Genomic DNA, 12474 nt, shown 5'->3' with positions numbered 1-12474 from the left:
CATGATTCATACTTTAGCCCCCAAATCACCTTACTTTAGAAAACCTACGTGGAAGTACAAAACAAGAAACCAAATGAGTCAGTGTCTACTGGCCTCCTGGAAGGAAGAAAGGAAGGAAGAAAACACTGGATGACAAAGACCTCCAGATCCCAATTAAAATCAGTGAGCTAGAAAACTGGGGTTTGAGGTGCAGTTAAATTCAAGATACAGTCAGGACTGAACTGTCTTGCAACAGATATTCCAGCATTTTCCAGGGCACACAGGCTAGGAGATCTTTACAGCCAAACCCAGGTGGCCTCATATACAGGCAAATAAGGAAAGGTAGGGATGATACTCATTGCAATGTGTGGGTTATGTAGATCTCTTGCCTTCCTCCTCTAATTCTCCCAACAGAGCTGGATGGCTTTAGAAGACAAAAGGGACAACACAGAAGCAATCTGTGTCACTTCACTGGCTCAGAGGATTTTCTGGAGGAGCTGTACCTCTGGGAAAGTTCCATACTGCCTGCAGCATGCAGCACTGCTCCGTCAGCAGGGTCTGCTCTGTAACGGGCATCTCTGGTTACAGTCTCAGGGAGCCAGAGGCTGCGGCTGTCACAGGAATCAAAGGTCGCTCAGCATTCACCTCCTGCTGAACCTCAACAAAAGTCCCTAACCAGGATCCCACCAGACGTAACACAGAGTGCTGGGACCCTTCCTAGGTGTAAGGCCCCATGTCTCACTGCCCTCTACATATAACATCCCCTGCTCCCCACCACCCGCCTGCAGCCACTTAGCAGGAAGGAAAGGAGTCACTTACTCCACTTCAGAGAGAGAGGGACAGCTCTGGAGAATGGCAATGATTTCCTCTGCATGTTGGGAAGACAGGCTGCAATCCTGCAAGCTGTGAACACGAAGCGTTAATGAGCAGCGAGGGGACAGTGGGGCCCAGGCATTTCTGGTGTCTCTCTCCAAATGAGGGCACACAGAAGCAGTACCAAGAGAGGGAGGTTTTACTCTCTGGTCTGCCAAACAATCCTGGGCATATTACTCCACCTCTCTGTAGCCAGTGCTCCAAAAGGAGTGCAGAGAGGGACACACTTGCTGAGTGCTGTGCAAGTGCAACACCTTGTGTCAGAGCCACCTGGCACTGCTGTCCACAAGAAGGGGATGGATGCAATTGTTCCTGTTGTGCGGAGTAGTACGGGAAAAAGGAGGTAAGGGAGGGCCATTTCCCAGCTTTAACATGCTCAGATAACACGCCTGAGTTCTCCTATTTTGAGAAAGCCACTACTCTCTTCTGGAGCCCGGGCAAGAAAGAAAACTACATGGCTCATCCCTTTGGTAGCTGTAAGAACATACAGCAAGATGGGCATTATCAAGGGAACTCTGCCTCTCTAGGGCTGTAGAGCCCAACACACAAGAAATAAAGCCACTGGCTGGGCCAGGTAGGGATTTCTGTTGTTATTTTTATTTACTGATTCAGGTTTATTTCAAACTTTTTCATATGTGGAAATATCCCCTGTCCTTAAGGACCAACACAGCTGTTATTCTTGTCCTTCTGTAGTACCTGTCATCTGCAAACCATATTCAGCAGCAGGAATTTCAATGCCTTCTCTTACCATAACTTCACATGTCTAGTTGGAGTTACATGTTCCTTCTTCTCCTCCCACCTCAAATGCAAAGATCTGCAAACAAGGAAAATATTTGGCCTTTAACATGCCTTCACAAAATATCTGATGACTTGGGCACTGGTTAGTATTTTCTGGAGGTTTTCTGGGAGAAACCACAAGGTTAAATGACTTTCAAGAGCCAGAAGGCCTCCATCAGGAGATGGGAGCACAGAGACTGTCCACAAGGGATTTCACTGTATATTTGAATCAACTCGATAACTGAGCCCCAATTCAAAGGCACTACTAAGATGCAGGGCGTCTTGCCTTCGCGTGGGATTGTGCCACCACAGGAAGGGATAAACATACCCATCTGTGCCAGGCTACCTACAACAGCACAAAGATGACTGTTCAGGCATCTGCATAGGAGCTGTTTCTAGCTGACTCGGGGCCAGGCTGAGCCAGTTTACACATGCATGCAAAATATTGTGAAGTCCCTTGAGGACTGCACAACACAGGGCAAAGGGAGTTCCCTGCGGGATAATTAGAAAAATAGAGACATAGTGAACAAGAGACACAATGGGGCTGTTCAATCTGAGCCAGAGGCACCTGCAAGCAGCAGGCCTCAAGGACGCAGCGAAGGCTAACTGTTGCTACAAAGTTTGATGAAACAAGCACAAAGAGCTAAACAAGATGGGCCTACGTGACCGAAAGCAGGACACCTGGCAAGACAAAGACAGGAGGAATCGTTCGCGTGATCAGAAACCTTATCCAGTTGAACTATTGCTTTAGGCGCGTGGACAACACATGTTAACCAATCAGTAGATGGCTTGCGCATGGCTATGGTACATAACCAAGTGTTACGCAGCAATTAAACGGAGAAATCGCTTGATCCACAGTATCTGTGTTGGTCCGTTTCTCCCCAGGGCAAGACCCTGGCGATGCGTCATTTCCCCTAGATTGTCGCGACGGGAAAGCGCAGCAGTTCCCTATCAAGGAACAAGAGATTATTTCGTAGTTTCTTAATTAAGGTCAAATCCACTCTTCCCTCAAAAGTATGCACAAACAGGGAGAACACAGGAGTCAGCCAGAGAAGGAGAAAAGTCTTTTCCTTCATTCACCCTCATGTTCAACTGTTTTTCAGCAGTTTTGCAATAGAAATGCAGCACTTCAAGCTTACACAGGCACTAAGGTGCTGCCTTTGTGGAACTGGCTGGTAGGTCTGTGCAAAGACCAGCTATTTTGGTTACCCTTCTCCTTGCTCAGGTGGATCCAGCTCTGCCAGATGCAAGGGCAGAGGCAACCAGTTCTGTTGCTGGAGTGGTTTGAATCAGCGTAACTCTGAATATAGCATAACCCCAAGTGCAGTTTCTCACCTTGGAACTTTCCCAGATGGGCCAGAAAAATATATAATCACAGTGTCCTTCCTGAAAAAGAGATCCAAACCAATGTTAGAACACAGGTGGAAGGATGCCATTTCTTTAGTAGAGGTGCTCAGTAAGGACCAAAGCTATTGCCTGGATGCTAAAGAGGGCCTTGACATCTGCCATGCTAGCACATTGACACAGGCAAGCAATCAAGCAGCAATGTGGCAAGAGGGCAGCAGGACACTCTGCATGTTGAACTGGGGCTGCAGTACAGACAAAACAGTAACATGATTAAGAAGACTGGGCTGGGATTTTTTTCTTTTTTTTTGCAAGACCAGCAGTTTGTTGGAAAGAGGTTCAGTAGAAACTCCAGTCCAGCAAGAAAAATAAGAAAAATCTGTACGCAACTGACTTCCCTTGAGTTACACCAAGGATTAATCTTGCTTGTTAAACTTACATTGTAAGACAACCGTAAGAGCTAGGATTTAATAATTTTACCCTTTCTCTGTCATCCTGGACCTATGAAAACACCAAAACCTGTAATTTAAAGGAACATAGAGCTAGAGCTACTTAAATCCACATCTCTTCAGTAAACTTAGCTGATTTATAGCAAATTTATGCTATCTAGTAAAGAATTTCCCAGTTGATATATTGCAGAGCTTAAAAGCAAGTTTAAATTCTGTTACATAAGAAGAAATATTACACCTTGCAAATCAATTTACAGACCAAGGATAAAATGACCTACTTAAAAAATACAAAGTCCATAATATGATGAATTCAAATTTTGTTTCAAACAGAAAACAAAAAGGATTAAAATTAATTTTTGTTGGCTTTGATTAGCCAAAAATTAAGCTGTAAAACAGTGTCCATTTACAAAGTCAGCATCTAAAGAGACAACATATTTGCTTTTGTAACAGCTCTCATACATTGATTGATACCTGACACGCAGCTCAGTAGCATTTTGACACATGACGACTTCCTTTGCCAAAAGGAGAACAGCATTCAAGGAAAGATCGTTGCTGCTCAGACTGTGAACATGAGGAAAAACAACACTTCAGCTGCTGGACCCAACAGCATGCTCTTTCGTTACACAAATGCCCTCTGCTCTGCACCCAAACACCCTGAAGAACACATTCTTTTAGTTAGGGGATTTCTCCAAAACTTTAGAACTTTGTGTTTAGGACCCAACAAAAGCACTATCACATCACAGTTCTTCCCTGCAAGCTAAAGCTCCCATGAATTTAGAATTAGCAACACTTCCTCTATGTGCAACAGATGAATCATTAATCAGTTTTGGGTTAGGTAGGAAATGTCCTTTATAACTGTATGATTACACAACTGACCCACACTGCAGTTAAACTCTTGCTATAACAAATCCAATTTAAGTATGGCATATTAAAGTAGTGTGGTCTAAACCCTCACATTTAAAACACCCCTGAAGACACAATACTAGCAACCACCTCTAAGGATTTATTCTTTAATTGCACGTTTATTCTGTTTCATTACTTGTTGAACCTCATTAAATATGAAACATAAGGTCTTGCTTCTAGAAATTCTCTGCTTGTTCTCAGGGCCACAGAGCATCATTCCTGTGAGCCTGAAAGGAATCATCCACAACAGCAACACCGTATGTGTGTAATAGAAATGTGTGAAGGAATGAAGCTTACAAGTTGCACTGGCTTCCTACCTTTTCCATACAATGAGCTGTGTCACTGGGGACAGGCTAGCATTTCCCACAAGCTGTTATCCAGTGTGCCCAGGAAAGCAGAGGAGCAGGTACCTTCCCCCTTTCCTCCCTTTCTACCATGCTTTTAAACACTTCTAATCATACTGCAAAGCCAGTAATTAATTCCTGGGTGGGATCCAGCAATAACTGCAGGTATTTTGGATTCACCTGCTTGCACCTGGGGGTATATGGAAGACCTTTAAAGGCAGTCACTCCCTCTTAACTGGGGTAGGCAGGCAGTGCTGTGGCTTTGACTTCTGGCAGGGGCAGCACAGCTTTGTGGCTATCCCTCTCCTGTAATGCAAACTACACTGAGACTCCAACACTTGCAGCAGTTCTGCTCTGCTCTGCTTTGCCTGCTGCTGCTTAAACTGCCCCTGCTAGCTTTTCAAAGGCTTTAAAGCCCTTCACGAATCGGGCTGGGTCTCTCCACCTAAAAAGATGCAGATCCATGCTGGGAATTTTCCTAGTGGTCAGTCCCTCTCATTCAGCACTGTACTGTTACAGGAGTGTTAGAAGAAGATGTACAGGAGAAGAGGGCTTACAAAAAGGCTGGGAAGACAGGGATGGAGCCATCCTCTGCTATGCAGAGGTGAGGCATCTCAATCTGAACCTGATCAAGGGGAAGAGAGGTGAGGAGGCAGAAGAGGGAAAAAGTCATGCCAGGCACCAAGCTAAACACATGCACTGTAATTCCTCAAGAGGTGTCAGTGGTGCCAGGACTCCTTTGAGATTATTTTAAAACACCTGGTTAAGAACTGCAAGGTTGAGTCTATCTCAAACTGAGCCAGGCCTCCAGCACAGCCCTGCTTGCACTTAGATGTCTGTGCCTCCGCTTAGTGCCCCACATGTCCCCCACTAGCATCTCTAAGAGCAATTGTCACCCCTTACAGAGACATCCAGCAACTCTGCTCTGATGAGGATTTAAACTCTCTCTGATGCTATGCTTCGCTTCATAGTGGCTACCATTTTTAATAGGTTTAAGCCATTTTTACTCACTCTATTTTCTTCAGCTTTTCCATTCTGGAAAACAGGTCCATCACCCTCTTCACCTCCGGATCTCGTATCCGATTGTCCTGCAAGCTGCACACAGATTCATTCACATTAGTACCCCAGGCCCCCAAGGAATGAGTGTTTGATTTGAGGGTCACTGTCACAACACACTCACTTTATTTCCTCAAGCTGAAGGCACTGTGATGAAGCCTGGACCAAGTTAGTCATCCCCTCAGCTGTCATGCTCCCGCCTGTCAACCTGGAAAAAGAAAGAATCATTCAAACCAAGCAGATGGAGGACTAGCATCCCGTGCAGTGCCTGGCAAGCCTGTCTCAGATGTGTGCCTGCACTGCACTCCCAGCACACCAACACAGAGAGGAGGTGGCCTGACTCTGCCATCTGCAACCAACTTTATACTCCTTTCCAAGCACGGCAATGCAATACTTCTCTTGATACTAGCATAAACCAAGAGCCACACATATCTGTGCTGCTCTGCATAGCACTGCATTACTCTCTATACAGTGCTGCACAGAGCAGATCAGCCTTGAGTGAGCCGATGTAATTAAAGTGCAAGATAGAAACAGAGGACAGACAGGAAGAGAGAAGACTCTGACCTTACAAGCAAAGACTTACTCTAATTTCTTCAGGTTCCCCATTCCTTGTAAGCTCTTCGAAAGAGCAGCAGCAAAGTCATCACCACATCTCCTACTACGAAAGCTAAAACATGAAGAAAAGGGAAAAAGCATAAAAACTGAAATAAGCTAGCCCACAGTGTAGGTTAAAACACAATTTAAAAAAAAAGCCTTGAATTTCTTTCTTAACAGCCATTGTATCATGTTCTTTTTTGCAGCATCTTTATCTTTTCAAACATCTGTTTTAAAAAAACCCAAACATTAAACTCACATATCAACTGCAAATATCTCAAGAGATGGCTTCTGCCTTTTGGTACAGTGACACCATGTGTAAGTGCTGCCACAGATGAAGAGTCAGCCCTATTGCATGTCCCACCAGAGTAACGACCCTGGAGACAAGGGAGGTCACACATGGGCAAACCAAACTCATACAAACAGAGAGTGGCTAACAGCTCCTGTGTGATGAGGTGCTGAGTTACAAGAGGGTTGATTTCAGGCCAGATACTTTACATTTGGGTGGCAGAGTAGCCAGAGTTGTCAAAAATATAAAAGACACAAGGTTTTTAGGGATAGTACCTCTTTTATAGAAGGAACTGGTGGTGTTGGAAAAAAACAGACAAACAGGTATGCTTTCAGGTACACAAGCTCTCCTTTGAATCAGTTGCAGAATGTACTGATTATGGGATGTATTGGTACAAAGTACCCTGGGTCGCATGTCTTCCACAGCATGTTTGGGGGCCATGAGAGCAGAAACCCACCTATGGCCCTGTTGCCCTAAGTGCCTCCACTACCCTCCCCTAAACCAGAGGGAGTCAGGAACAAGCTGCAGAGGTGCAGTGGGATGATGGACATGGCCCATGGTCATTAGGAACATGCTTGAGGCAATGCTTCTTCTTTAGACAGGTTCTGTACAAGCAACATGCAGCTGAAACGCTTGGGGTCCCACTGCCCTTTGCCCACCCTTCCAAGAGAGAGTACTCAGAGTGCTAGTATCCTGCGGTCCATAAACAAAAGCAGGCACGAACTTTAATGTGTATGAACTGAGGAATAACCCCCCAAAATCCCCTGTTCTGTTCTCCTAATGCAAGGGAACAGCCCAACCATCCTCAGGCAGCTGCCTAATCTGCTCTTGGAAAGCAGAGGACTCTGTGCACTGCCCTGTGCCTGCATTAGAGTTAGGATGTATCATCAGAAAGCTTTTCTAACAGTACATTAAACGGTATTCCTATTCTTCTTAATGGAGGCAGACAACAATCGATTACTGTCCTTTTTACAATGATATCAATATCCAGGAATAGCAATTTTTATGTCTCTGTTTCTGCTCCTCTGCTTCACAGCAGACATCATTCCCTTCAGGTCAAGGTAATTCTCACCCTGGCTGCTCCCCATCTTCTCCACATCAGTAAACTCTACACATGTTCCCCTAAGTCAAATACAGAATGAGACCCATTCCGCAACAGGATCCCAAGAGATCCTCCCTGAAAAGTGCTTCCAGCATTACAGCAAAGCACTGATAGAGAGCACCTGAGAGTGCAGTTGTCACCTCCTGTTCATCTGGTTTATGGTGATTTCACTTAGATCACAACTTTTCCATTTTCTTGCAGGATTCACCCTGCCTTTGTATTGTCAAGAAATGCCTATCATTTTCTCTCTTATCTACTACACTAGTTAGACTGTTGTTTGATTGTTTTAATCAAAACGTACAAAAAATACAGCCAGAATGGATTTATCACCTTAATATCCTTCAATCACTCATAAATTTATTTCATAAATTTCTTCAGTATCAAAGTTATGCTGTTCAGATCAGAATTTCTCACATCTTCCTTCTCTCACTTCTAAAACAAATACTAGGCTTGCCCCTCCAACCCCTTAGCCCTTTTCTCCACCCACCAGCTCACAGCACTCAGTGTGTTTACCTCAAATGCTCTACATTTTCACAGCCGGCCAGAACCTCCAAACAGTCAATATCCATGAGACATCCTGCAAAATCCAAGTAAGTCAAATGCTGGCCCGAGTTCATGACAAAAACCAAAGCCGACATGTCCAGAGGTGTCAGTCTAAAGTTTTTAAACTCATACTTGAAATTCAGCAGGCTCCCAATGTGCTGGGCTACTTTGAGGTCTTGCGTTTCAAACGTGCAATGGCAGAGCTCAATCACCTTAGGCCCCGTCAGATGAGTGGCTGCCAGTTTCTTGAGAGACTGCAGGATTGTGTCCTGCTTATCCTGCACCCAAGCTTCATCTTGTTCAGCTAGCAGCATGAGAAATGTCCTACATTCTTTTGATGACAAGCCTGACAGAAAGATGTGAAAACTCTCCATGAACTCGGTCTTTGCCTCATTCTTTAAAGTCCACTTTGACTTCAAAGACAACTTCTTCTTCAGGTAGTTCTTGTCCACCCTCTTACTTACCATGAGACACAGTGCTGCAAAAAACTCCTGCAAGCTCAAGTGCACAAAGGCATAGCCAGCCTCTGGGCAAGTACCATTCGTCTTCACCTCAAAGACAGTCAGCAATCCGTGTAAGGAAGCAAATTCCTTCACATGCTCTGGAATATCACCAACATAAAACACAAGCTTTTTATCCTCCAGACCTTTTAGTGCAAGATCACACAGACCCAAAATGGCCTTCCTGTTACAGTTCAGCTGAGCCTCTTCACCACCCACATGCTCTCCCTGCTGCTTGTTTATGAAGATGAGAAGCATTTTGATATAAAACTGTGTCATAGTCTGAGGAAGCTCCACACTCATCTGATGTTTACGGAGCAAATACTCCAAACAGATGCACACAACATAACACAGAGCTGGGATGAGGCACATGCTTAGGAGCTTGGTGTTGTTCTTCAGGTGAGCAATGGCTTGTTCTTTGAATGAATACCGATGAAAATAGCGGTTGACGTATTCCTCAACCTTCTCATGGTCAAATCCCCAAATTTCTGCTAGCAGATCTACTGTGTTTAGTAAGAAGTCAGGTAGTCTCTTAGGTCGGCTGGTGACCAACACTGTGCAACCAGGCAGAAGCTTCCCATGACAAAGGTCTGCAAAGAGCTTAGATATGGACATAGGGGAGGTAGGGGTTGGGCGTCCCTTAGAAGAGGATGACATGTCCATGTTAGCTGCAAACTCATCCAGCCCGTCAAAGATGATCAGCGTATGCGAGGCATTTTCCAGGAGGTACTGGAACACCGCATCAGGGCTGTCTTCTGGCTGAAGGAAAAGGTCAAACAAAAGCTCCTTCAGAGTCAATTTTCTTTTTAATAAATTCAGCTGCCGAAACTCAAACAGGAAAGTGAAGAGAAACTGAGGTAGGGCACCTTCTGCCCACTTCTGACAAATCCAGTGCATTAGCATGGTCTTGCCTGTACCTGGTTTACCAAACAAAAAGATCACCTTTGTAGTGCCTGATGGGACTACACTACGAAACAGATCTGACACTTTCATGGCTGTATCTGCACATTCTTCTGGTTTGGGAGCACTTGCCACACCCTCTCGGGGTTTATCTGTTCTCTCTTTTAAGCGGGAGGCTTTGCTCTGCTGAATGACAAGGTTGACAAAGGCTTGGTTGAAGGCCAGTGGCTGTGTTTGCTCCTGTGCTGCTGCTCCTGCTGCTCTCCTGCTTCCATATCTCTGGCGGATAGAATCGATGAGGAGATGCTGGTACTTTACAGGTGAATCTGAGAGAGAAGACAACAGAGTGAGTATGAGGGTGAAAAAGTTAGTTCTGAGCCATGACAGATCCAAAATACTACCACTTATACACAGAGAAACAATGGCCCTGATCAGAGGTTGCTCCACAGAGCTAAGTAGAGATGACAAATTTTGAACACATGAAAATAACCCACAGTTTTTCCTATTTTTTGCACAGGGGCTGAAGAAGAAAATTCAGGGAAAAGGTGAAACAGCTTTATATAAAAACTAAATCTTATTATCTCTTTAAGATGAGAATTAGGTATTAGTATATTATGCATATAATTCCCTGTTCACGCATGCTGGCCTTGTGCCATGCTTGCTCAGCTATCTGCACCTTGGGAACAGACACAGCTTTTGCTTTGAGAATTTGAGATCCCTGATGGTATCAGCATCTCTTTGTTGAAGAGAGAACAGTGGTGATCATTAAGGGTGCTCAGCACCTTCTGAAAAACCCTATCCTCACTGCTGTTAAGTTTGCTGAGTTTTGTCAACAGACAAGATCTGGCCTCCTGGGAGCACCTCCTAAAGAACTTTCCTGCATGCAAGCTTTCAGTTGAAAACTGGCTCCAGCCCAGCTGCAGCGGCCAGCTTTGCCATGCTTCCTGTGTTCCCCCACCAGACACTGGGCAGCACTGGACTGTGGACATTACAAGGGTAAAAGCAGAGGTAGATAAGGGTAAAGAAGGTCAGATGATGAAGGAGAGGATGTGGACACTGGTGTTATACAGCCTGCAGGTCTGCTCAGGCTACCCAGTCTTTCCTGGAATCACTCTGGCTCAACTTTGTCATCACTCATCTATTCAGTTATTTCTCTACTTTAGAGTGAGCTGAAATCATAAGAGTTTTCAATGTGCTAGAGAACCCGTGGAGCCTTTAGTGTGTTTGAAATTGTTGTATGTCTCCTGATTTGGTTAAAAAAAGCAAACAATACAGGGATGACCTACAACCAAATGATTTACTGGCATATCACACTTTAAGGGAGTTCTTAGCCTGTGCCATCTGCATCCCTTCTCCTCAGGTAGATTTAATATACCTCTGAAATGGAAATGGATGCTTCTGGTTATTTGCCAGGTCCCATTGTCTGTATATTTTAGAACCTGTTGCATTAAGAGTTTATGCAACTACTAAACAAAAGTTTCCCTCAATGTGGGAGTTTGATTTCTTGGGTGTTTCTGCAAAGAAGTTAAATAGGTCCTCCCTCAGAGGAAAGCACACCACCGCTTTGCTTCTGGAACACCTACATACCTAGTCGTTGCTGCTTAACATCCTTATGACTCACAGAGTTGCTACAATGGCGACGTTGAGCAAAACCTGAAAATTGAAAAGTCAGAAACATGTCAAAAGAGCATTTTGAATGGCAGCTTATTAAAGCTGGGCAAGACTCTATAGCAAAGCATTTGGGGAGCTGAAGAGGCAAAATTGGAGAGACAAAACTATTTGCAAATTCAAGGTGAGTTTACAGAACTGCTTTCGCAAATGTTGAAGTAAAAGCAGAGGTGCATCTAGCTATAGAAAAACAGCTTGGACTGGTCCTTATGAGGCTAATCCACCCTCTTGTCCCACCTCGAATATGCTACAGCTCTCAGGAGTGACCAAGAGGTCTGGGCTGGTTTAAAGACTTTCAGTAATGAAAATTCCAGGCAATTCATTCCAACACTTCAGTTTATTTATAGAGATTTTCCTAGTGGATAACATCAGTCTTGCCTGCCACGGTGTGATCTGCTACTTCCCTGTTCTATCCACTTGAGTGTTCTTGCAGAGAAGTCAAGCAGGTCCTTCCTCTTCCCTGGGACACATGATCAGCTACAAGGATTCAACATTTATCTAATATTGGAACATGACTTTGCGCTTCACAGAGCTGTTAATATCCAAATCTTACCATTCTCAGTCAACAGCAGCTGGAACATCAGAAATAGGGAGGTACAAGCTGCTGGTGGAAGCCTGACTTTGAAAATCTTTGCAGGAAACAACATGAATTTCAAAAGGCATGTTTTGCAAGAAATGTGTTAGGTTTAGCAAATGATGCTCAGATCCTTTTACTCAATCCCCTCTTTTGCTTAGAAGTACAGTGCTAAGTAGTGCCAGAACCTTAGCAAAAGAACTATCATAACAGCCCACCAAAAAGCATCCTAGAAAACGACCCTACTGGCAGCACAGCAGCTGCTGGAAAGCAAAAAAAATGAGGTATGTCCAATTCTGGGTTTGGCGGAGCATACAGAAGTAGAGAGAGCATTAAGGGCTACAGGCAGTCTAATCAAGACTTTCACCACAAGCACTGCAAAGTTACATAGTGCATGGAGGAAGTGGTTCTGAGCATATGAAAGAAACCTGGCAGATTTGAGACAGATAAACCAAATAGCAGTACCACATATCCCAGCAACACACTGTAGCAAATCCCACAGCCCAATTTCTTTCAATTGTTCTCCTCAGGATTTAAGGCCACCCAAACCAGGATAAGCCTGTGTGATGGACCTCAAAG

General features: G+C 44.5%; 1 protein-coding gene across 13 annotated transcripts in view; it reads right to left on the bottom strand.

Moving 5' to 3' along the window:
- Positions 1 to 12474, bottom strand: part of NLRC5 (NLR family, CARD domain containing 5) — a 52410-nt gene that overhangs the window by 29302 nt on the left and 10634 nt on the right. For 9 of the 13 annotated variants that reach the window (XR_775373.1, XM_010583227.1, XM_010583284.1 and 6 more), the window contains 9 exons: positions 11241 to 11306; positions 8224 to 9979; positions 6309 to 6392; positions 5850 to 5933; positions 5681 to 5764; positions 3882 to 3983; positions 2965 to 3015; positions 1601 to 1666; positions 799 to 882 (listed from right to left, as the gene is read on the bottom strand). Coding sequence is in view for 12 of the 13 variants with exons in the window: in XM_010583227.1 (XP_010581529.1) it covers positions 799 to 882; positions 1601 to 1666; positions 2965 to 3015; positions 3882 to 3983; positions 5681 to 5764; positions 5850 to 5933; positions 6309 to 6392; positions 8224 to 9979; positions 11241 to 11306 (2377 nt within the window). In the remaining variant the exon portion in view is untranslated. The remainder of the gene's footprint in view (positions 1 to 798; positions 883 to 1600; positions 1667 to 2964; positions 3016 to 3881; positions 3984 to 5680; positions 5765 to 5849; positions 5934 to 6308; positions 6393 to 8223; positions 9980 to 11240; positions 11307 to 12474) is intronic. The other 4 variants (XM_010583249.1, XM_010583258.1, XM_010583266.1 and 1 more) reach the window with 4 other exon arrangements.

The sequence above is a fragment of the Haliaeetus leucocephalus genome, unplaced genomic scaffold (assembly GCF_000737465.1).
Source record: "Haliaeetus leucocephalus isolate CR32 unplaced genomic scaffold, Haliaeetus_leucocephalus-4.0 Scaffold92, whole genome shotgun sequence".
Lineage (NCBI taxonomy): Eukaryota > Metazoa > Chordata > Aves > Accipitriformes > Accipitridae > Haliaeetus > Haliaeetus leucocephalus.
Note: the sequence above shows the minus strand (reverse complement) of the source record. Positions and strands in the feature narration are given on the sequence as shown.